The sequence below is a fragment of the Puntigrus tetrazona genome, chromosome 18, assembly GCF_018831695.1.
Source record: "Puntigrus tetrazona isolate hp1 chromosome 18, ASM1883169v1, whole genome shotgun sequence".
Lineage (NCBI taxonomy): Eukaryota > Metazoa > Chordata > Actinopteri > Cypriniformes > Cyprinidae > Puntigrus > Puntigrus tetrazona.
In genome coordinates this window covers 11,897,884-11,924,418 of record NC_056716.1, presented here as the reverse complement: position 1 = coordinate 11,924,418, position 26,535 = coordinate 11,897,884, and the positions used below count along the sequence as shown (strand labels likewise).

At 37.3% G+C, this 26,535-nt stretch overlaps 2 protein-coding genes across 3 annotated transcripts; one reads left to right on the top strand and one right to left on the bottom strand.

The window, feature by feature from the left end:
- The first annotated feature begins 20,471 nt into the window (after window positions 1-20,471).
- Window positions 20,472-22,523, top strand: ttc36 (tetratricopeptide repeat domain 36). Its single transcript, XM_043216741.1, has 3 exons — window positions 20,472-20,631; window positions 20,764-20,952; window positions 21,805-22,523. Exons 1-3 carry the CDS (start codon window positions 20,526-20,528, stop codon window positions 22,071-22,073), a joined length of 564 nt encoding a protein of 187 aa, XP_043072676.1. The 5' UTR covers window positions 20,472-20,525; the 3' UTR covers window positions 22,074-22,523.
- On the bottom strand, window positions 22,463-26,160 carry LOC122323085 (F-box only protein 40). Of its 2 annotated transcripts, none has more exons than XM_043216739.1 (4): window positions 26,108-26,160; window positions 25,663-25,699; window positions 23,686-25,530; window positions 22,463-22,904 (listed from the first exon to the last, which is right to left on the bottom strand). In XM_043216739.1, the coding sequence occupies exons 2-4, from the start codon at window positions 25,663-25,665 to the stop codon at window positions 22,686-22,688; spliced, it is 2,067 nt and encodes a 688-aa protein (XP_043072674.1). In that variant the 5' UTR covers window positions 25,666-25,699; window positions 26,108-26,160; the 3' UTR covers window positions 22,463-22,685. The 2 variants fall into 2 exon arrangements, with proteins under 2 accessions (XP_043072674.1, XP_043072675.1); XM_043216740.1 differs by having other exon boundaries at window positions 25,663-25,792; window positions 26,108-26,158.
- Window positions 26,161-26,535: the final 375 nt, after the last annotated feature.

The window sequence follows — 26,535 nt, the reverse complement described above, 5'->3', positions numbered from 1 at the left end:
TTTTTATTGGTCAATCGACTTATGGAAATAAAACCGCTTTCCACTCGGTAGAAATCACGTTTCTTTCTCGGGTGGGCCCTGTTCATCGCCGGGGCCTTTGAACCATCTTAACCTTCACCTTACAGCAACCCCTGTTCTTCAGATTATTAAAAGAGGATGATTAAGAAAAAGATGGTTCTTCAAAGAACCTTTGACTGAATGTTTCTTTGTGGAACCAAAAGTTCTTATCATGCATCACCGTGAAGAAACGTTTTTTTAAGCACGTTTATTTTTTCGCTTTTACTAGCTAAAATGTTGTGGGTTTTTATGGTGACAGCGCAACAGGGCATGAATTTTATTTTTCATTTGAGTAAGAGTTATAGTTTATGAGCTTGTATTTTGGTCAGAAGAATAGTTTGAAGAAAAGATTTAACGATTTTAAACTTTTATTTTAAAAGATGTTAATTGATTTACAGAAATTTTGTGGATTACTTGTACATGCTTTTATCCATCGGTAAGCAAGTGATATAATGCTGAATTTATTCAGATCTGCTCCAATCAAAGAAACAAGCTCATCTCCAACTTAGACGACCTGAGAATGAGCAGTTTTAGCCAGTTTTAATTAGCTTTTCCTTTACTGTCATGTACTGTTACTAAAAACTCGCATTTCGGCTCATTAGCTTTGTTCAACTTCACAGGGAGCTGCACACATCAGTTAGACTTTAAGCAGTGAATGTCAGTAAGAAATTTTGTTTATATGAGCCAATAGTACATCAGTGTGATGTATTTTATCTATTTCGTCTTGGCCGGTGCAGATTCTAGATTCAGATTCTATTTCGCAATTGGCCAGACTCACTGACGACAATGGTGTGTGTTATATGTTTATTTTGAATCTCTGAATTACACTAATACTCAAAAATCTGTTTTATAACAATAACATCACCATTGATGCAATCCTGATGGTGCAATGTGTCATGTCAAAATAAAACATACAAATACAGACCCTGTTTCAGTGGTCTTTATAAGGTTATCTTGAGCTTTCTTCTTATACACACGGACACTGTGTTTTGAAGCACATGACCTCTTCGAGCAAACAAGACGCTTTAAAGAATACTATCACTCGTAAAGCGCAATGTTAGCAGTTAAAAGTAAACCAATGGCAACATTTTAAAGGCCATCAATGCCTCCATCATGATAAGGCCACTTTTAAACAGCAGAAGAATACGGTCAGTCCTGTATGTGAGTCCTTGCGTTCACACACAGCTCTTTTATTTATGGGCGTGACAACAGCATTCAGCAGGCTAATCAAACTCACCTGTACACTTTCAGGACGTTTAGGTTTTACTGTCTCAGCGCTACACACATTTAATTCCCTACCAGACCAGAACCGTTTGACAGACCGCGAGTCACGACCCGAACCGCACCCCCATTCAATCTAATCTATTACTTCAGGTAGGAAAAATTATTTCAATTCTCACGTAGCACAAGCAACCAAACCATCATTACGCATTCTAAGTTTGTGCTCTGAAGAAAAACACATACGCAGTGCAACATGACAATTAACAGGAAAAGAAGATGAGAACGCGTGTCCTTTCTGTAAACAATACAAAACGCTTTCCTGTGTCTTGTGATCACTGTGCTAGACTTTCAATCAAATGTGCATTGGCTAAACACATCACATACATGCCTATTTTCATAAATGGAAAAAAAAGAAGTACTATTAAATGGCATTATCATCCTTCCCAGTCATGATGTATGCACGGTTGTTCACAAAAAAGTGATGAAGAGAGCACAGTTACAGTATCATGATTATCATCTAGCCATCATCACCAAACTAGGCTAAATTTATTTTAATAATAAATATTTCAACAGAGATATAAACAAAAGTGGTGTAGATTTTAGTGACTGCTTCATTTTGGCTTAGGCCTATATTTGTGTACTTTACTGATTTCCATTTTTGTCGCCATCTTTGATATTACTTCGTCACTGTCACTCTAGTTACTGGTAAGGAATATGGGATTGACTCCCATTGCAAGTTCACACAGACAGTATTCCTAACACAACTGTAAGCTGTGGTGTGAACAAGACGTATAGAGCGGTACGCTAACGTTTGGGCACCCCTTGCAGAATCTGTGAAAATGTGATTAATCTTAATAAAAAAAGAAAGATTATACAAATCCCATGTTATTTTTTTAGATATAGTCCACAAGACAAAAAAAAAAATTGAATATTTTTAATCTAATAATACCCCCCTCAAAAGTTTGTGAACCCGGATGTTTAAGACGGTTCTTCATAAGTCCCTTTTTCTTTCTAAAGCGCTGTAACAAATCCTCCATGTCCTGCAGATTCTTCAGTTTTCCAGCATCTTTTGCATTTTGAACCCTTTCCAACAGTGACTTTTCACACACACACACACACACATAATATTTTATTTATTTTTTTCTCTACCCAGGGATGAGCAGTGCCTTGAGTCCACAGCTGTCTTTCAAAAGCAGTCTAGGACTTTATTGAACATTACAGTTCCTTATGCCCATCAAATCAAGAATGATGTGATGAGGTTTTGGAAAATCGATCCTCATAAAAATTCTGTAAATTAGTCTAGCGAAAGCGTCAACTGTGATATCCTGAGATGCCCTCTGGTGCGATTTGATTGAATCATTTATACTGTATGGTACTGGCTAAAAATGGTTGAGAGTCTGGCTAGATTAGTTCTATGTTTCTGACATCATACGAGAAGAAAAACGATTATAGCGATTGATGAGGCCAAAGCCAATCAGTGGCAAGCTGGCTCACAGATTAGAATCCATGCATAATGGCAGCATGTATGAATATATGAATACAAGATGCACTGTTTTCTTCCTTCAGACCTCACTAAATATATTCCGTTACAACATTCACCCAGAATAATAGCCAGTCATTATGGCCTCGAGGACTGCTTTTGTGTGTGCTGTGTTTAGAAGAGCTCTATTTTTATCGCAATGGAAAAGAAGCTTCATCATATTAGATTTTTTTTTTTTTCTCTGCACATGTAGTCTGCTAAGGACAATCAAAGGCAGAAGAATGCTGAAAAACAAAAGTAGCTGATGATCAAGTGAAAGCAGGAAGAGAGAGACATTTAAAATTACAATGTAGTGGAAGGAAATGCTTTTCAAAATCACCGCCCTGTTTCTCTCCTTTAGAGCCCATGTAATTAATGAACTCCTCAACGGCGGGAGTTTAATGATGGCAGACGCAGTGTTGCTTGTGTGATTAATTGCTGCTGAGGTGAGGTCACTGCTTTCCACCTTTGGTTTACAACTGCAGCCATTATAAACAGCCATATTCACATTTGTGCAAGTGGGTGTGTGTGCCATGTAACAGTCAAAAATGAAGAGAATGAGAGGGACAGGTACAAAACTTGTTCACTAACCATCCGTAATCAAATTTAATCAGGTGTCGGTGACATGCAAATGAAAAAAGAACACGTCGCAGTAAATTGTGTCATTGTGTCAATGTTGTTTCCAAACCTAATTTATGCTGTTATTTTTGTCTGAAGCACAAAACAAGAAATATTCAAATAGTCTTTACTTAGTGTAATGTTGTTTAGTGTCTTACAATTGAACATACATTGTCAAACCTGTCTACATTTGACATTACGGCAGATATTAATTATTGTAAATTATTCAGTTTGAATTTTAAACATCCGAGTCTTGACTGAAGCAGCAAAGTGATTATGCATACAGTATTTTTAATGCCAGATTTTCTTAGCCCTATGCATCTTCCACAACCTAGAACTCATATCTGGCCTGTAAGATGGTAAATTTCGGCATGCAAATAGCATTTAGTACTAATTTCTAGCTCTTATTTGGACCTTCGCCTGATTTGCATGAATCTTTTAGTGAACCGGATGCATAAATGTCACTGACAGCGCATGCAAATAGCACCGTTAGAGGCCTCATATCTAGTAAATTCCTTCTTTGAGATAAAGACTGTTAGACACAGAAAAGTGAGTTAAGATTCTAGCTGATTCATGTAGTTTGAAGTCAAACTTCTGCCTAAGTAGTACCGAAACTCATTAATGCTGTGATTGTGTAGTTAATGACGTTTGATGACTGATAACCCTAAATTCAGTTGAGACTTATCTGCATCGGGTGCTCTAATCGCAGCCCATCCAGGAATTTGCTACATGCAGGTAATCCAGGCCATGTCACTGATAACGCTGAAGCTCAGAGCCAGTGTAAAACATGTTCTTATCATCATGCAAATTAGAGCGATGGAGAGCGGACTCTTTTTATATGCTGGTGCGGTCTAAAGCGATGACAGGTTACTGCTCCTGTGTGCAAACACATAGGAATAAATACTTGTCAGTGAAGTATCTTGATATCAGCAGTGGAGCGTCTATGAATTCAAGTCAGGTTTATAATGCCTATATATATATATGTTTTCATTTTAAGCAATGTGACCTTGAGATTAGAGCGTTGACATGGTTTTGCTGGTTAGCATTAATCTCTGGAAGACGCACAATATATCCATCTACACTTTCTTCGAATGTCGATGGCTAACTTTCTCCAGGTACACACAGCAGACTTTGTTGGGCATGCCCACAGACCACACACGGTCTGTTCACTGATTATCTGATGCATTTTGCACACAGAGCTAGAAAGCACTTCCAAGTTCCAATTAGAGTGCCAAAGTCTGGGTGCATAAAAATCGTGTTCAAAATGTGGCTTATAGCTTATAAATAAGAATGGATTCATGCGGCTTCAAAAGTTTTTCACATCTTTGAGTTTTGTTTGGACCACTTAGTGCCAAATATACTGACACATAAATAGCTTTTTTAAGTTTTAGTTTTTTTTGTTTCTGTATAATAAATAATCATTAGTTACTTTTTGAATGGACAGTTGTTGCAGATGCAGTTTAAAGGAATAGTTCACCCTAAAAGGAAATTGTGTCTTCATCTTGGATTCACGGGAGTGCGAGTTTTTTTTTTTTAATCCCTTTAACATTGGGTTATCATCATTCTAAATCCTGCATTTAACCCCATGTAGAAGAACAATAAACACTTGCAATTTTAAAAGCAGGTTAGTACCCTCTGTTGGGAAAGCCTGCTTTGGGTGCCAAACTCGTACAGTGTGAAATGATGCAGTGTTACAGTGTTACAGCTATATTCTTAGCACCCAATAGCATTCGTTTTGGGCAGGTCAAGTAAGTCGAGCTTGCAACAGCTGACTCTCAGCTGATCCACATCTACCTAGGAATGTGATGCCTATCACAGCATTTTTATATAAGGTCCATTTAGTATCAACAGTTTTATCACTTTTCTCAGGAGCTAATTACTCATCTTCATTTCATCCACAGTTACGACTTGACCTTCTGATATTCCTAGTTGAATCAGACTCTCTTATCTTGAATTATGTTGTTCCATTAAACTGTCATTGTCCAGAACCGAACCGTATCACCAAGATAATCTGTATACTAATTGTCGGTTACCTTTGACAATAGAAGTACTGACAAAGAAACTATGTACTGCATAAACAGGAATTTCAGCTACTGAAGGGAAAAAAGTCAAATGGTGACAGAAAAAGTGTATAAATTGGAGTAAAGAATAGATATGCACATGCATTTGTTTGTCCTATCAATGACACTTACATTGCAAAATAAGAACATTAACCAGGGTTTTACGAATGTGCACTGTAAAATGTAAGCTTATGAATACACATCAATTGTCAGCTCTTGTAAAATGTGAATTGTGTGTACAAATATTTCTATCTGGTTTCATGGCAAAAATGTGCTTGGGGGAACTTTTTAATGAGACTAAAAATATGTACCAATAAGTACATATCATTGCAGTTTACAAAATAAATGAACACTAGACATCTTTTATTTATTTTCACACAAAGTTTTGATTAATAAAAGCATTTTCGCACAATTACTTGAAGAATAGTTTGTTGACTTCAAAACTATTTTAATATACTGGGAGATTTGTAAATTGATACATTTAAGCATTAAATGATTACAGAATGTTTAGCATTAAAACTTCATATCTCTATGGGTTTTCATAGGCAATAGGTTTGTTCATTCGTTGCTTAAGGAACATGGGAACGTATTTGAGGGTGTAAGTGAGGAGCTTCGGTTTGAATCAGTTCGAAACAGCTTAAATTTGCATATAAGGAAGTACAAGTGGCACATTTGCAGAAATAGAAAATGCAGTAAGTTATATAACAACGATGTTGCAGAAAAGTACTCAGAGGTACATATTTTTATGTTTAGGTTAGAATGACACAAAGTTAAATATTTCTAATGTAAAAGGCTATGGTGGCTGACTTTACTTATGTCAGATGGTCTCTTCCTTTCTAAGTGGGAGGTTCTTGGCCGGAGTAAACTGAGAAGCAGACCAGACTTTATGCAGATTGTCAAAATGGCAGCTATGCAAGGCTGTGTGACTCATGAACCGGACATTCAGAGTTGCTCCATCTGTACTGCCTCTGAAATAACTGTACTAGTTAGATAAAAATGCTAAAATTATAAAAATGCATTAGATACTACATCACCGCTATTCATTGTATGTTTGTGTTATTGAAGGCAAAACAATGTGATTTTACAGATTTGTGCCAAGAAGAAAGGCAAAAAAGCCTCCAGAAAAAATTCTGATTCCCGTGGGAAGCAGCGGTGCTTAGATGCCAGCACAGGTGTAATAGACTATGCTTTATCATGCTCACAATATAATAATTTAAAAAAGACCTTCCTTTCAAATGCCTGCTTTCACTAATCACTGTAAAGCCATTGATGCATTTCAAAACATGCTATTTAATACTCACTAATGTGTGAGTTGATGTAATTATAGGGTTTTGTTGTTGGCGTAAGTGGTTTGCTTTGAGCTGTCCCAACAATTAAAATGCCACAATCATCTAGCTCTCAGCATTGATGATGCGGTGAAGGTGCGTGGACTCCGGTGACTCAAGCAGCTAGATCTGGTTGATGATGAGCTGACAATACGGATTGGAGGGTTTCAAAAATGATGAATCGCGTGATCAACGGGAATGGTGGAAAAAGGGTGTTTTTGGCTTTGAGTTGGATATGTTTGCGTGGTGTTGTGTTGCTGCTTGAATTTCCCGTCACTGGAGGTCCAGTCGGTGTTGCTACAGGTGATGTGTTTATTGAGATTAGTATGGCTTACTTACAGCCTTAGCCTCAGAACGCTCACGGTAAGTTCAATTACTGTCTGATACATACAAAAATGCCAAGAGTAGACTGAAAGCATTAAAATGATAGCAGGATCCCAAGATCAAACATTCTTAAACATTTAGTCAGAGGTCTGGCTGCATGTGCTGTGCTGTGCGTTACGCGTTTTGGATACGGCTTTCAAGTACATGAACTTTTGCCTTAGAATTAAAATGTTTCCAGTGTCTTATCCTTGTGTTTGGGCACCCTCATTTGGTGCTTGTGTACAACTGCACTAATGCCCACCGAGGACTGGATTTAAACAAGAATGCACATGTGGCTGCTTCAACCTGTGTTTTAACCACAGTCTTCTACTGTCTGCTGTTCATGTGAAATGAGGGGCATTTCAAGTGCAACGCATCCATGCACGTATTTGCGTGATCCTTTGAATAACCCCACTCTGTTTATCGATACACATGAGGTGACGGGGCATAAACATCAGAGATCTTTAAGACTGTTTGCATTGGTTTGATTGCTTGGTTCAGACCTGTGTTTGATTCCACCATCTCGCACTGCCTCCACCAAACTCTTTTCAAACTCTAACAGGGTGAGAAATAAACTACGTTTGCCCTCTAGACATAGTTTTGGTTTAAACATTACACATAATGTATGTGGGATTGAATACACGGAGGCTATATAGCAAAACTAATCAAACCAAAATGCGAACTGCAGTTTTTATTAAAATAATTTTTAATGATTGGCTAAAGCATAACAGTCGTAAAGTATGGCGTTAAATGAAAACGTAATGAATATGTTGTGCATATTTCTTTCTTTCTAGATAAATAACATGCTATGGACACTTTATGGCTTTCCTCAGGTAAATGTAATGTGCAATACAAGCTATTTTACTGATGTCTTTCTATGGTTAAAACACTCATTGCGTTCTGCGATCTGTCATGCCACGTTAAAAGTAAAGAAAAGTAACAAATCTTATTACAGTTATCGCATGGCAGACATGCTATAAATATTTTTTGTGAAATTTTGTTCACACGTCGACTGAACTGAAAACATCATCTGCTTTTGAGAATCAATGACAATTCATTTAAATGACTGAAAAAAAATCTATTTATCAATATTGCCAATACAGTATTCTAAAGTCAGTTATTTTATTTTTTCATTACAACTTTTTTTTTTTTACCAGCAAAACTTTACATGACAGATTCTACATGCATTTCCATATTTGCTTGTGTACTGCCAAATATGCAAAGGTAATTTATCTGGAGACAAGCAGCTATAAGAAATGCATTATACATTAGTAAGTGTGACTAGGAGCGTGCAAAGATTTAAATTATGTGTCAACAATAACGATTCCCTTCCGTGATTTAATACGGATTGCATTAATAGCAACTGCAAACCATGTAGACCACTTTTTGAAACAGACTCGGGTGTAATTCACTAGGGTGCATTCAGGTTTGGAAAATCACTTTTGCACTAGCCATCAAACTGAAACTGACAACAAATTAACTATTTAGTGTATTAAAGACAAAGTTTATCTTACATTTTGTTATACTGGGGTGCAAAATAGGAGGAATTCTGATATATTTGTGACCCTGGACCATCTGAAAGCTGAATAAATAAGCATTTCGTTGATGTTTTGTTTGTAAGGGTAGGACATTATTGGCCGAGATGCAACTATTTGAATATCTGGAATCTGACGGTACGAAGAAATTATTTAAACTATCCATATTAAGTTCTTAGCAACGCATATTACTAATTAAACATGATGTTTTAATGTATTTACGGTAGGTATTTTTTTCATGGAACGTGATCTTTAATATAGTAATGGTCTAAAATCTATAAGTTTGGCACACTGTATTTTTGGCTATTGCTATAAATATGCCCTAGTGACTTAAGACTGATTTTGTGGTCCATGGTCGCATTTAGCCTTTGTATCCAACTCTTTTTGCATATATATATTTTTTGGCTCACACTGGGATTCAGGTTCATTTGAAATACTGTTCATTTAGCCCTGTCACAGACCATAGCAAGAGACACTGCAGTGCACTGTTGCATTGCATGGACTTTCTGAGAGACATAATCTATGTCTCTCGCACACCTCTAGACGATTAGAGATCCTTCATCACTGAAAAGAACTTTACATTTTCCGACTGAGTTCCCCCGCCTGGACAAATGATCTAGGTGCATGACATCAACTGTTAAATAAGCTCTGGGACCAAGCTATTCATTCTACTTTGTGGCTTCAATGTAATGTGTGTCCCACCATGAAAATCCTATTTTCCACCCTGGGCAGGTAAACGACAGGCTGAGCTAGTCAGTATGCAAGTTTAATATGGAGATTTCAGGACTGTCTGATAGACTTCTTCAAAGGCATCCATGTATAAAAGCACGTCTTGTTTAGTTTAGTTTTTTTGTTGTTGTTGTTGTCGTCGTCTTTTGAAGTGAGCAAATTTGCAAGGATAAAATAGAGGCCTTTTCTGAAAGAAATGGGAATTCGTAAGTGGCTTTCAGAATGTCTTAACAGGATCAATATAGAAAAAAGCTCTATTAAGAGGTTTCACAGTTTAGCATTTTATCCTAAATGTTTGAAATGACGCAAAATGTTCTTTTTAAAGGTTTCTCGAAGTTTAATAATTGCTCGCTTAATTTGGGTGATTTTGTTAGTTAAGTAACCAGACTTGCAAATCTCAGTAAGCCGTATGTGTAATGTTTAGTCAGACAACCATTTGTTGTACAGCAATAGACACTAGCTGGCAGAGAGCTGTCGATACCTGTTAACTCAAAAATATTAATACGAATGGATAATTCAGGATACATGGAATATTGAAGGTCTCAAATTATGTTATCTCTTTATAGACAGGGACAATGTGAGGACTTGATGAGCGTTGAAAAAGTTTCTTTTTATCTCTGTAATTACAGATAAGGTGAAAGCTCTAATCCTAATGCAATTTGCACTTCTAACAAAAGTTGCCAAACTGGTTTAAAAAAAATGAATTTGACACATTTTCCAGATATCACTGTAGTTTTCTGCGGTTAAAAGTAAGTGTTGTACCTCTTGTCATCACTTGAATTGCAATTAACTTGGAAAGTGGAGAGACTGCCGTCCTATTATGGAGTTCAAGTTTTGTATTGCTTTATTATATTGTTATTACATTGTTATATCCTCATAATGCATTTGAACTTTGAATTATTCTGACTGGGAAATGCACTTGTTTTGGCATTTTGCATATCATTTTGCTATAAGATGACATAGAGACAAATAGATTTAGTTTTTAGAGGGCATTCAAACCATTTTCATTGGCAGTGATGAAGCTTTTAAAGTGCCCCTGTAATAAATTCCACTTTTCCTGCGTTTACATTCAACACACTGTCCTCCAGTTCAACTGGATGATCTATTGCTGCTTGAGGTCATTTGCATAAATGAATTATTTGAACATATAAAATAAGCCTGAATACTAAAGTGTATTATTTCACCTAAAGCAAATATAATCGTGACAAATGGGGTATCTCCGAGTATTATTATCCGCCTTTGAATTAGCTGCTTCTTTATTTGACATCAGTTGAGCAAGCCAGGCAGCCAATCATTTTCCCCAGTTAACATGTCAATTACAGCACCCACCAATTATTTCTAGGCTGTGTTCAAAGTTGACTGTCTGGTTTCACAAAGGGAATAACAACATAACTTCTTGTATTAAAAGCACAGAAAACTGAAGCCTTACAATATATATATAAAAGCATACATCCATTTTGTATGCTTTTACTTGTCTTAAAAAAAGATGGTTGCTAACAAGAGGCTAAACGTTACTACAGAAGATTGACAGGCACATTAAAGTCATTAGTGAACAGAACAATCCATCTAATGACTAGCCTGCTTTTACAGTCACATGTGTTAATTGCACTCAAACCCCTGGAACTTAAACATCAGTGTTTTCTTTTTTGAAAGAGCTATGTGATATTTAAATGGTTAGTTCACACCAAAAAGAAAATGATGTCATTAATTACTCATCCTCACGTTGATTCAAACCCGTAAGACTTTCGGAACGCACAATAAGCTATTTTTCATATTATATAGCATTCATATTTGTGGTTTAATTGTTTTTTGTCACGCTTGGCAAAATTTTAAAAATGATTAAATATCCACCAGTCACAAGAACAAAATAAATACAAATAATAATAAATGTATAGTATTTTCATGGCTTTTCCTGCTTGGAAATAAGGCAGGCAAGAAAATTTTGAGTAAATCAAATTCAAGCTATTACCATTATGACTTATTAGCAGCAATCTTTGCTCTCCCACAATATGGTTAAAAGGGTGGCACATTTATTTTCCTCTTTATTTATATATGCTGACAGCCAGCGTTCACCCTTAGGCGGAGGCGAGTGAGCAATCATGTTACCACAAAGTGAGAAAAATCTCATTCTGCCTCTAATAAAAGAATCTCCAGAGAACTATTCTTTTACAGTGCTTGTGTACGCTTAAAACTCTGACCTCAAAATGACCAGGAGCCTCCGGGGAGATTGAGGGACACAGGTGAGCACACAAACAGAGATGTTGCTTTCAGTCGGTACTCCATAACACTGAACTGGCTATGACAGCTCACTGAAGGTTCCAGCGTGTTTTTATTATGCGCAGGGATGTACATATGAAAAAAATAAAAAATTATGACCATGCTAATGGACAAACATTTATAATCACTATCCATCTCTTAGACAGCACTGAGACTGTGATTGCCACTTGAACCATATAGCGAGAGGAAATTCACACAGCTGGCAGCTGGAGCTTGTGGCCACGAATGAGATACGAGATCAGGGTTCACGCTTTTAATGAGTGCTTTTTGAGTTGCTTGAAATGTTCTGTTGTGTGCTATGAAAATTAAAGCAACTTAACTTCAAGGAAGACTTTACACAAAATAAAAATGATTTAACTTTAAACGTATGTTTTTTTTTTCTTCATTCAAACACAAACTTCTTCCTTCTTCAAGTAATCTGGGTTTAGAAATATATTAAGAATGCATCGTTCAAATATACTATATATACTTAGTTCAAACATGCAGTAAAACGGTAATGTTATATCATTTCAGATAGCCCTTCTATTTTCAAATTTTCAAAAATATGATCCTTTAAATTATTTCACTACTCTGATTTGCTGCTCGAGAAACATTACTTGAAGAAACAGCTACTTACGTAGCTCACAGAGCACAGAGACGTACTTGAGACGTGAGGAGCTCTGGTTCGAATCCTGTGCGGCTATGGTTTGACAAAACAGTTCAAATCTGTGTAAAAAGAAGTTGAAATGGCGTGGTTGCAGCGATAAATATATTTTTATCAGTTTTGCATTTGTTAACACAGGTTTAGGGTTAGACTTGGTTTAGGGCATATTTCCAACATGGCGGAGCATTAACTTTTAGCAGCGGTCCACGAATATTCAACGTAATAAAAACACAGCCTACATAAAATGTGCCAGGGATCACGTATCACGAACCTATGTTTTAGCGTCATTCATTTCTTTTTGAAACTGCTGCGAAACATGCAGTAAAGCACGTAAAAGCGGTGTTGCACAAAAAGGTATGTATTTTTATGAGACCGGGTTGCCATTTGTAGGATAATAATCAGTATCAAATCTTCAATTTGCATTATGCAGTAATGAATGGGTGAATGAAATTTGGAGTAAATAATGACATAATTATACTACTGATTGAATTATTCCTTTAAATCAGGGATGTCCAAACTCGTTCCTGGAGGGCCGGTGTCTTGCAGAGTTTTTAAACACACCTGAAGCAGCTACTCAAGCTCTTACCAGGCATGTTAGAAACTTCCATGCAGGTGTGTTGGAGCTAAACTCTGCCGGACACTGGCCCTACAGGACAGCAGAGCCTGGACAGCAGCGCTTTAAACAAACCAGATTCTCTGACTCAGAACAGGAGCTCGTCCTGATAAACCCGCTGGCGTTATTAAATCTGAACCTCCGAATCACACCATTTATGTTCAGTGACTTATCAGGAAAAGTTTTTATGCTTCAAGCATTTGATTTACTGAATTTATTTTCGTCTGCTGAACCTTTGTGGTTTAAAGAGACTAAAAAATCTAATTTGCACTGCTATCTCAAAGGCTTGTTCTGTTGAAATGAGAGAGCAGAAATATGTGTGTTCTTGACTGTTTTCCACAGATAGTTCCACTTTAATTCATGCATCTCTCAAGTCACATTCTCCTATAAAGTGTTTTTGTATGTGTTAAGTGTAGTGAAAACGAGGTATTCGTTCGCTGTCTGTCCTCTTCATCTTTTTTTTTAAAAGTTAATACAATGACTTAATTAATGTCACTCTGAATTGCTGCAGAAATAAGACTATAGCAGGAGCTTTTAAGACTTCTGTCAAACAGAGTGCTGTCTGCGCATCGGAAAATTACTGCGGCTCAACCTACACATTGGCTCTGTTCCAGTGAGCTGCCTAGCTAGACAGCATTCATGATGTGAAGGTTCTTTAAAACAGTAAACAGAAAATGATGTCGCCTTGTTTCAGTGGTCTGAAAGCTGACTGAATGACTTTGACATTAATGACTGCTCCAAATGATCTCAGACCCCTTTAAAACATCTTGCGGTGAGTGATTAAAAAAACATTACAGTTTTCTTTCTGGTATTAAAGTCACTCCGGTATTGTTGTTTAGGTAAATCGTTCTATTTTATAACAAATAATTAATGAAATTACTTGTTTTGTTTTCTTTGTATGTATGGACTGCTTGGGTTGTTACTGAGAAAAATGTTGACACATGCAATACTTATTTTACCGTTGCATGCACACTCGTGTTGACGAACTGTTGAATAAATGCAATATCACACGAGTAGTAATGCTTTCCAAGTCCAGGGTCCCAACTGGAGAAAGGGGTCCGAGCTCGACGTCCATCTTACTTTTAACTTACTTTTGAAAGGTTCTCCTTATATGGCACCAGCTGTTATGGTTTTGTTCTAAGTGTCTGGCGTTTGGAACAGAGCCAGTGTTTTCTGTTTATCGGCTCAACCCCTGTACACATGTGCGTTGGTGTGTATATATTTCTCACCCCGTCTTCGTTGAGCGGATTACGCCGCTCTAATCCCGCTCAAAATGCCCTTGCACAGCCAAGTGACGGCCACCCCTCTGCAATGCACTAGTATCTACAGCTCTGCCGCCCAGGTATCCACACTTCCAAACCTCTGTTCAACTCCATGGGGCAGGCATGGATTAGCTAGTCAAGGCTTTGATGTCAGATTCTCACACAGAGTCAATACACAGCATGAGCCCCTCAGGATTAAAATGATATCCACACCATGACGTTACTTAAGTAACAGAAAATAACAAGGAACAGAGGCTCTCTGAACTAAGAAAACGTGAGGGAATCGAAGAGAAACCTGTTAACGTATGAAGTGTGATCTTTTTTTAATGCGAGCGATTCAAGCTGTACATAAGGATCGATGCACAAATGATTAATGACAAACATGATGAAACACTGGGGTAGGATTTTTCTCAAAGGCGTAATGCATTGTAAATATTCTTCATGTATTAAAATGCATTCATAAGACCTTATAATGCAGTCATCAGTTTCTCCTTGCCTTATAGATGACAGTTTTTAAAAGGGTAAAGCAAGTCCACAAACTGACATCATGCACATGCTCTGTGCAAAGATATTCAAGGATTTTCATTACATTACTCCTCTTTTGTTGAGACTAGATTAATTAGAGTGCCCCTATTATGGGCAATAAAAGGTTGATATTTAGGTTTTGGGTTAGGGTAAAGGTTATGCAAGATCAAAAAACACTTTGTTTGCCAATGTGCGCACTATCCATCCAAAATCCTATGTGATATTAATTATTTTCAGAATTTTAGGGCAGATGGAGTGAATAGCATGAACACTGGGACTCAGGGATTGTCTTACAATATTCATTCACTTTAACCTTACTTGCTCAACAACTCCGAAACGATATGCTCAACGTTTCATTTTCCCAAACCCCTCCTTTGCGTAACTCTAATTGGCAGTGATTAGTCCGTTCGTTCTCATTTTTATTTCATCATGCCTGTAATGTCTGATAAAGCAGAGTTTGTGAGAGCAGTGCTGCTTTGTGTACAGCGTTAACCGCTCAAAAAGCAGCACTTAGTGGCAAAGAATGAATGACGAATCATGCAGGTACTGGGCTACTCAGCAGCGGTACCTACCTGAACCAGTCTAAATAGTCTAAATATGAAAACTTATTATCGGTGTACAATAGTGACAAAAAAATAATCATTTGGAAATGTATTCATGTATTTAAAAAAAAAAAAAAAAAAAAAAAAAAAATATATATATATATATATATATATATATATATATATATATATGTTTGTATGTGTGTATATATATATATATATATATATATATATATATATATATATATATATATATATATATATATTTAAAAATTAATTAATTACCCCCTTATATGTGATGCTTCAAATAAAGTGCTTTCACAGCAGCTCTTCGAAACACGTCAAACAGAGACAGCTGTGTTCTCACCCCACTTTCCATATGACAATTTAGACTCTCAGTATGTGTGAATCCATACTGGTTTTAATGAGAGATGTTTTTTTTCCTCACTCCCCAGTTAAAAATAAATGGGAAATATTCAGTCTGAATGAACGGCAAAGCTAGCTCCTGTCTCTAAGGTCAACTTTCCTTTATTCCTTCTTAATTTCCCTCTTGTCCTGCAGCCATGTTCAATCTCTTCTGGCTTGGTTTTATTGTCTGTGAACGCACAGATGTCAGCTGGTATTGACATAATCGGGAAAAGTGGCGCCGATGCAGTGACATTTGCGGTAATAGCATCTTGCTAATGTTCGCATTCACACTGCACCACATGGGACAGAGGACAAAACAGAGCAAATATACACACAAACCATGAATTTGACACACAAACACAAGCTTTCTCTTGAATGCTAAGGTGTGAGGTGTTGAGATGGCTGTGGTTTTGTCGCAGAAGTCCACTATTTGTTTTCAGCTGCTTTTATAAACTGCACATTGCTAGGTTACATCTGTTCAACTACCCATTAATGCAAATACAGTGTCTAATCAGCCAATCACATGGCAGTAACTCAATGCATTTAGGCATGTAGACATGGTCAGGACGATCCGCTGAATGTCAAACCAAGCATCAGAATGGAGAAGAAATATGTTTTAAGTGGTTGTTGGTTTCAGATGGGCTGATCGGATTATTTCAGAAACTGCTGGTCCACCACCATCTCTGGGTTTTACATTGGATGGTCCAAAAAAGGAGAAAATACTCCATGAACCGCAGTTATGTGGGTGAAAAAAAAACCTTATTGATGCCAGAGGTCAACAGAGAATAGCCAAACTAGTTCAAGCTAATAGAAATATTAACTCAGTAACTCAAATAACCACTCGTTATGACCAAGGTAATGCATGCAGAAGAGCATCTCCAAACACACAACATGTTAAAGCAAAAACCTTAAAGCAAATAGGCTTCAGTAGCAGAAGACCTCACCGGGTCAAGAAACTTATGTTACAATTTCATAAAATTGGAAAAGGGATAGCTTGATTTCTACTGTGGCATTTGGACAGGGAGTTCAGAATCTGGAGTTAACAATATTTAAAAGCATGGATTCATCCTGGTGGTTTAATGGTGTGGAAGATATGTTCTTGGCACATTTTGTGTCCCGTTGCACAAATGCCACAGCCTACCTGAGTATTGCCACACAAAAAATGCTGGTTAAATTGCTAGGTTTTTAAATTGCTGTTTTAATGCTGACCTTAACAACTACCTCACTAACGATTAATAAGCAGCAACTTAGGAATTTATCGAGGGAAAAGTCGTAGTTAATATTGAATAAGTGCTTCTTATTCTAAAGTGTTACCAGTTCATCTTACAATGACTTAATGACATCCACGTTTTGGTTACCTTCTCATCCTGTGGTTGAATTAATAAAATAATTTTTTTTTTAACCCAACCCCTGGGTTAAAAAAAAGCCAATTCCTGCTCTTATCCATGTTTCACCCAGCACTGGGTTGTATTGAAAATACATTAACATTTTTAGAGTGCATTGTTCTTATCTTGTGATGGGTGCTTATCACAAAGCTCACATCATCTCAAACTGGGTTCTTGAACGAGGAAATGAGTTCACTATACTCACATGGCCTCCGCAGTCAGCAGATCTCAATCCAGCAGAGCACCTTTGGGATGTGGGTGGAACGTGAGATTCACATCATTCGCAGGTGAAATAAACTACAGCAAATGCTATTCTGCTATTATGTCAGTCCGGACCAACATATCTGAGCAATACTTTCAGCTGAATCTATGCCATGGAGAATTTAAGCAGGCTAAATTTGTGTCTAAGCTTAGCAAGGTGCATGTGGTTTATTAAAGTAAATATATATATATATATATATATATATATATATATATATATATATATATATATATATATATATATATATATATATATATATTAGAAACTATTTGCATTCTGCCGAGAGTTATAGAAACAGCTGGATGCACTAATCCAGAGCTCCCTCATGTGGCTCTGAGCAGATGTAATAAAGTTACAGCATTACATTGGTTTTGAGTTTCCATCCTCATTTTATATTCAATTTTAATATCATTTGAGCCATGGATGTTTCCGGTTACACATTTCTCCTAGTGTACACTGTGAATCTCACTCTCTATCAAGTAATTACTTTCAACCATAATACGATTTAATCCTGCCACCAGCTGCGTTGCATGTTCAGTGCTGCTAATATTAGGTTAATGCATAAATGAATCGTCATTGTCCTTGCAGGAGCTCGTTTGTGTTTTCAGTTTGTCACGCTGGGCTGAGAAATACAGGAGATTAAAAAGTGGCATCTTTAGTCGTTTTATATGCAGCTTATGCATGTAGTAGGGGGAATTAAGCCAGTTGTCACAACTTTTTGCTCCAGCGGACTTGTAGGCATGTAAGTCTCAGACATCAAAAAGTGATTTGAACTTTTCCATCAATACTGCAGAAAAAAAAAACATGATATCCTGTTTATTCCACACACAGCATGTAAACAGTACACCAATTAAAGCAATTAAGGAAACACACACACACACACACACACACACACACATATACATATGTATATACATATATACATATGTATATATATATATATACACCCATATGTTCAATGAATACAAGTATCCTCTTCGCTTGTAAAATTCAGTTTCAACCATTGACGGCAGGTGGTTTATGCGAGAAACTGAACAGTAACGTTATTTATATATTCTCCTTATCTAGCATCGTGGCGATAACATCGATAGCATCGCGATATCTAGCGTGTGCCAAAACATGTTGAGGCTAAGGTAAAAATGTACAAATTATATAAATGCTGTTAAGTTTTTTCCACAAACAAACCGATCTTTTTGTGTCTTAAGATATGACTTGATCATAAAATGCATTAAGAAACCTAGTAAATTCTTCTTGTTTAGTCTTACATCCTTCAATGCATTGTTCATAACATATTACCTGTAAATCTTGCTTTTGATAAAGTATAAAGAAAATAAAGTGAATAATGTATATTACACATATACTACAAAAAGCTATATATATAGCATATGTATATATATATATATATATATATATATATATATATATATATATATATATATATATATATATATATATATGCTTATCATATTATTTTATTGACACAGCTGAAAACATGTCACATTGTAACAGTCTCTGCTTCTAATAGAGAAAAGCTGGTCTACTTTGAATAAGGGATTGAATCGACGAGCCTTTGCTATGTAAATGCATGCTAATTTATGCGTGAGTGATGTGCAGATGTTGGGCAGATCAGTTGTAGAGGGGCAAGGGGACGTGATTTCTGTTTCATGTTCATTTGTCATCATCTGTTTTTTTTTTTTTTTTTAACAAGGTGGTCAGGGAGTGATCCGATCTGACGACCCCCTCCTCGCCACGTCTCTCAAAAAGAACAGAGGTATAAATACAGGGAACGTACATGCCGAGCTCAAATGTTTCATTGATCTACACTTGAGAAATTACATAGCCCTCGGTGGAAGCACTAAATTCGCTCGGTGTTAATCGCTGGCTTATGACTGTACAGCTGTATGGAGGGTATAAATACAGAAGAGGTTGTGATGATTTAATGTCTGTAACGCGAATGCAACCCACGATCATATGGCTGTTTTGCTGAGCATTGCGTTTTATGCTTGACATTACCTCAGCTATTTTGTATTATTTGTACGATGCAGCAAATGGCTCGGAAACCCTGGCCTTTTTCAAAATGCATTTATTTAATTTATATATACATTAAAATAAAATAAAATAAAAAATCTGATGACTAAATTGAAACTAAATTATGCTTTGTTTAACCCGCAGAAGGTATGTCAGGACAGACATAGGCATGTCAGGGACTGTTAGACGATTTTGTTGCAATATAACCTTACACTTAGTGCAAAATATCGCATAGGTCTGGTGCTCAGGCCTGACTAACAATTGAATGGTGTCTGTTGCCCTCATGTGGCTCTGGGAGTAAACACAACCCACCATCTACAGTACTTCATGTGAAGGCCTAGTAGACAATGCTTAAAGAGATCACCCAAAAATGAAAGTTCTGTCATTTAATAAACCTTTTTTGAGCCCGTAAGAGATTCTTTCTTACGTTGAACACGAAAGAAGGTAGTATGAAGAATGTCGTAATGAAGCAGCCATTGCCTTTCATAGTATTTATTTGCATATGTATGTATTTATTATTAATTTTTTGGGGGGTTCTTTTTAAGCGTCAACTGTTTGACTACCAACATTTCTTCAAATTATCTACGCAATTTTAAATCTGCATGCAGCCATGCATTCCATTCATTTTCCAAACCGCTTTTACTCTGGCTTGTAAGATGCTGGAACGTATCCCAGCATCTTGGGTCGCAGTCGGGGGAAACACTCTGGACAGATGGCCTATACATAGACCTAATACCAGAACACAAGAGATTTATCTAGATTTGTCAAATGATATAATTATGTGGGATAATGTCAACTTCCAAGGAACCAACATTGTCGGGGAATGGTTTGCTGAGAACGAAAGGATAACACTGGAGTTCCTTCAACTATACTTCCTTTCCTGGATCAGATATTTCAGCAGGGTGAGGAAACTTGACATATACCCTTGTGCTTCACACAAGGACTTCGACAGAGCAGCATTCGTGATCCTCGACATCCCACAGCTGACTTAATCAAACACAGACCATCTCAAAGTCCTGCTTCCACCCCCTTATCTGATTGGCTAATGCGGAGCGCTGGAAAGAGTTATGCAGGGAACGCCTCTATTCCCATAAAACGTAGGCAACTTTAAAAAAGCATCATTTTTGGATCCTAGTCCGCTGTCGAGAGGAAAATGGCATCAGCACATGACAGAGCAGTTTTACAGGCCATATTTAATCCTACCAGTCCTTTTGGAGATATCCCTGGATTAAATCAAGAAGATGAGCTGACAGATGATGGTAAGATGAAGATCACAATTAGATCTGATGATTCACTTAATGTTATACTGCAATGAACAGATAGATAGATATATTTCAAATGCTATAAAGACGTGTTCTCCTTGTGTATGCCTTTTATGTCTGCTTCTTTAGACAGTGTTTTTGATCCAGAGCTGGTGAAACAGGTGAAAGATCTGGAACTGCAGGGTGTTTCGGCTGCTGAGGCCGGAGACCTGCCCGCTGCTCTTCAGCTTTTTAACCAGGCCATCAGGATCCTGCCTCAAAGGGCTTCAGCCTACAACAACCGAGCCCAGACCAAACGCATGCAGGGAGACACCAACGGTGATACATGTATTCTTTCTCTCCCAGAAATCAGCTGAAAGGTTTCAAACTTTTATTTCTGCTTTTTTAGAAACCATAATGAAGATACATTAAAATACCTAAAACTTTCACTGATGTTCACGCAAATCTTGATAGGGGCAGAACAAAGCCTATTTCCTTGCACAGCAGTAGCTCAAAATCTTTTTTGTAAAGCAAAATATTTTGACCTTTGTATCATAAAACTCTTTATGTGTGGATACGTGTATAATTAACACGATTTTACTACAAAAAATATATAAATAAATAATAATAATAATATATAAATACAACTGTTTACTATATTAAGCCAATATAGTGAACATGATTTTCTTTCAATAACCATGTTTAACAATGTTTAATTAGTTTAATCATGGTATTTGTAGTAAAACTGTAATTGTTAAAATAAATGAAATAAAAGAACATAATAATAAAAAAGTAGATCCTTACAGTTACCTTAGGTTACAGTGCCTAAAACAAATAAATGTTGCAGAATTTTTGTTCATTTTTAATTCATATGAACTAATTTAGTTAACTAATGATTTTTTGGTCAAGTGTTACCTAAAAATGTTATTTTCAAACATGATACAGAACTGATACATACAACAACAAACATCATACAACTTTGCCAGACTTACGTTCATCAGTTTCAGATAAAACCGAACGTTTTAAACCCCTCTTACTGGAGCAGCATAATATTTACAGAAGTGGTACCACTTTTTTGTTGTCCCAATGAGCCTGTGTTATAATAATAAAAATAATAATAATAATTACTTTGAAAGTGCAAATGTGGAGAAGTTTTGTGTTCTCTCAATGAACTTTATATATGTATTGCAGGTGCAGTGGAAGATCTGGAGCGTGCCGTTTCGCTCAGCGGTGGTGTTGGGCGATCAGCCTGCCAGGCTCTGGTCCAGCGTGGGCTCCTACTAAGGTTGTCGGGTCGTGATGAGGAGGCTCGGGTGGACTTTGAGAAGGCAGCAGCTCTGGGCAGTGAGTTTGCTCGGCAGCAGGCTGTGATCTTGAACCCCTATGCTGCCCTGTGCAACCGCATGCTGTCAGAGGTCATCAATAAACTACGCAACCCAGAAATGTCAGACATGCCATAGAGGTGGAAAATATGGATGGAAAGTATATACATTGTATTGTAACAAAGGCATACATTTCTAAGCTTTTTACTTCCCTGGTTTTCATAAGTGAATGAAGACAACTTTTTCGGGTGATTGTCACTTTGAGGGATATATGGAGAAAGAATGAACAGATATAAATTTTTTTGATTGAACTTTATGACTTTTTCACAAGTTGTCTTATATAAATGCATAATTTTAAAGTGATTGTTCACCCAAAAATGTAAATTCTGTCATCATTTACTCTCTGGTTTATGTAAGCCACTGACTTCTACGGGATAGACCAAAAACACTACTGTAGAAGTAATTGGTTACTGGCAACTGTTTTGTTATTAACATTTTTCTAAATTTTCTTCTGTGTTCAGCAGAAATAAATGTATACAGGTTTATTACAACATGAGCACGAATAAATAACCAAAATTTTCATTTTCAGATGACAGACCCCTTGAAGTTGATTTTTTGAAGCATGCGTATAAAACATATACAGTGTATTTTTTTCAGCCACTAGAGGTCAGTGAATATCTGTCTAGAGCAGTTTACCCAAAAAAACAAATCTAATTTGAGACTGACTAAAGCATAAATTGAACTCGTCTCTTATTCTCCATGTGCCTTGTCAATAGTGAAGACACTACTGACTAAAGTCTGGAACTCTTCTCTTCTCTCCTGGAGACCTGTCATGCTGGGTAACGCCACAGGTTCACTTCTGATCTCTTTCTGGTAGAAAGGACAGACCTTCAGGTGTTCTGCCATGGGAGGCATGTCTTCAAAGACCCATTTATCCACTGGAGAGAACAGATTGCTAAACTCCCATGCCTACATGGAGATGAGAGTGGTCAAATGCTGTTGCAATTTTCTTTTTTTTTTAAATATCTTTTTAAATAAAGTCAGTCCAATACAATAATAAATTAACTATCACTATGGTGATTGCTATTCAAGACCACTATACTTATTGGCTTTCATCAATGCAGGTCACCCCCTTCTGGTTAAATGCTTAGATCAACCTCAAAAACAATGGCCAAAGAAAGACAGTGACCACCTGTCATCCAACAGCCAATTTTCCATGTAGCTGACTGACATGGAGCCAGGGAGGGTAAAGTGACCCATGTATGTCCTCTGCTGCTCTCTGACCCACATACCTCAAAGAACAGTTAACAGAGCACCAACGTTCTTAGGATGTTTATCGTGCCCTCAGATACAGCTAATGCTCCTGAAATAAAATTATACGGGCTGGAAAGCACTGAAGAATTTTTTGGATGCAACTGTGACTGTGCATATGACTTTTGGTCTCATGAGAGTCTTATTATGAATAATCAAATGAATATTACAATATTGATAATAAAACTGTTACTCAAGCTCTGATAAGGCTTTTTAAATGTATATGAATCATGTGGTCTTCTTTTATATTGGCTGGGAAGGCAACACAACATCACATTGTGTTTGCTGGGTTTATGGTGTTTTTTTAGTAACTTAACAGTTTTACTTAGTATGAACTGGCATTGTAAAAGTAGCTTAAAATGACTTATTTTGTGTCCCACAGGAAAATAAAAATAAATATATAAATAATTATACAGTTTTATATAAGGAAAACATTTACCTTTTTTCGAGCCCTCCAGGTGAACCCACCATGAGAATATGTCTTTTTCTCCCATTTGAGGGACACCATGCCCTTCTGCTGAAGAATAGTGCTGCACACTTCCCTCATTAGCTGGGAAACCTGAGATAGACGGCCCAAAGACACACTATCCAGAAAACTCACTATGTGTTGTAAGATCTCAAACGGAAGTCTGCTCAGAGAATCTAAATTCCTTGCTCGCTCACGTTCACTGCTAACTGTTTTTACTCCTTTGTAGAGTGACTCTGCCAGCTTTGGTTGTAAAATGAAAGTGCTAAGATCTGTATCATAGCTAATGGTAGCACGATATTTAGATGGTCGAAATTGCTTCTGGCTAAAGGTGCAACCAAGGTAAGCCAGCGGGCAGCGCTGTAAAAACCAGCCAGTAAGACATGACTGGATGTCTCCATGAACGTTCCTAAAGTGCCAGGGGTATTCATCACGCCTGAAGGCATGACAGCACAGGTAAGTAAAGGCTGAGCAGGATTTATTGTGTCTCCTAGTCACACATTCGGTCTGAATCTGCACATGTAGGTTTTGAGGCTGTTCTGCGACAACATCGGCCAAAGATGCATCACTTCTGAATGGAGCAGAATGGAAGTCATAGGTCTGGGTGGCGAAGTCAACATACAACCCATCGGTTCCTACAGTCTCACAAATCTGATGACCTTTCAGTTCTCTTTCCAGGCTGCAAAGCAGTGTGGTCTCTACTTCATTCGCCTTTGGGAGCTCTTCAATGGCAATGCCTAAATCAGATGTGTCCACATTTTGGTCTGTCTTCTTAACCATTTGTGATGGATCCTTGAGGTTGCTACGCTTGGCTCTGAAGCTGCTTGGCACGTTAAAAGAGTGTATGGTTTGAACTTCAATAGGCTCTAAATTCCCATAAACAAAGTCCTTCTCTTTAGGTGTGCAAGCAGCTAGCTGGCCAAAATTGATAAGCATACATCCGTTGTGCACCAGATACATATTATACTCTGCCACGTTGACCTCTTTACGAAGTCTATCCAGAACGCCATCTTGCCAAGGGGCTAAACCTGTCCTGGCAATCTCCACATCATTGGAATTCTGAGTGGTCACTTTTGGGTCTTCTTTGTCCTGACAACTTTTATCTTCCAAATTCTTTACGGTTTGCTTGCATCCTTCCTTCTCCTTCGCAAACATTCTCTCCCAAATCCCGTAGTTCTCCAAGCAGGCCACATCTTTACTCTTAGCCAGTGCCAACCTTTCTTCTTGGGTTAGTTCTTGGGTTACCTCTTCTCCATTAAAACTAATCTCCAGCATCACTTCTGGGTTTAAGTTCTGAGACTCGCAGACTCGCTCTGGATCAACACCTCCTACAGCACCGTCCAGCAGTATAGGTTCTTCCATCTTCTCTATCAACTCAGGGAAGAGTGTCTTCATCTGAATTGAGCTAAACAGAAGTTTCTGATCTCTAAGAGCCATGGCAAGATCCAACTGACTTGTGCAGTTTGGATCCTGGAGGGCATTCTTGTAGAAGGTGGTATCAGCCTCATTCACAGGCCATCGGTTCCATTCCAGAGTACATGTGATGACACTGGCAGGGCACACTTCTAGGTGCTGGGCAAGTCTTTTACGAGTCATGGTCATTGGACAGCCATAACCAGAGTTGATGCAGGGTACAATTTCCTTGGGGCAGAGAAGACGATGCTCATCTTCTTTACAGAGGTGGAAAGCGGCTCCGCATTGCAGGTGGCAGAAAATGAAGGTGCATGATGTGGGAATGTCTACAGAAACCTTGCAGTGCTGGTTATGACATTTTTCACAGTGTGGATGAAGACCGGAGCTGGTAGTCCTATTCTTGCCCTGGATGTGACAATCCAATACATGTATTTGTTGCCCACAAGACAACCATTATTGTATTTACATTGTGTGATACATAACACTTGCTTGTTTGAAAGCAAGAAATACTCGACTACTTTGAAACTCGAAGCTTACCATGACTGTTGATATTTCTTGAGTTTGAAAATAGACTCTGTAATGAGACAAGGGAATAGACGCTGAAAGGAAACAAGTCTCGGAAATGTTCCAGTGTTGCTATTGTCTAGACAATTATTGACTTGTCTTTCTGGAATAGACACAACATAAAACCACATAACTAGACAATTCTCAGACTGCACTGAATAAATATTTACACATAAGGCAATAAAACGAACATCGTTTTGCTTAGATGAGCTTTTTGACCATATAAATAGTAGAACTTTTAAAAGAAACCGTTTATAATAAACATGCACCTTCAAACACAGAACAGCTAACAGTTTTACCTTTTATTATGACAAAAACCCAATTAGTATTCTTCACTGAGAGACACCAGCAACATGCACTTTCACGTCTTTGTTATTGTTAAAGGTCTTGTGCATAAATACAGGTCAGTCTCACTTACCCTTGCTTGCCCTGGCGGTGTTAGCATGAATTGTGTTTGTTTCAATGGGTCTGTGTGAATGTAAATATCTCTCCTCTCTTCAGCTGTTATAAATAGACAAACAGGCAAGTCAGAATAAGCCTATGAGAAACAAGGTTACATTACATCACGCACAATTACTTTGATTTGTTTGCTGTGCTAACTGATTGTCAAAAATCATCAATATCATTGAACTGCCATAAAAAGAAATTAGGATAATAGCTGTTTGTTTAACAAGGAGTTTTAGACTGGTGAGTAAACACAAGTAAATTTATAACAGGAGGCTAATATGTTGATTCATAACAAATGCATTCAAAGAACAAGACAATAAATGTCTTTGCAGCTATTTTACCCACTCATGTAATTAATGCGTTGCTGAATTATAAAAACATAATAATAATTGTATTACA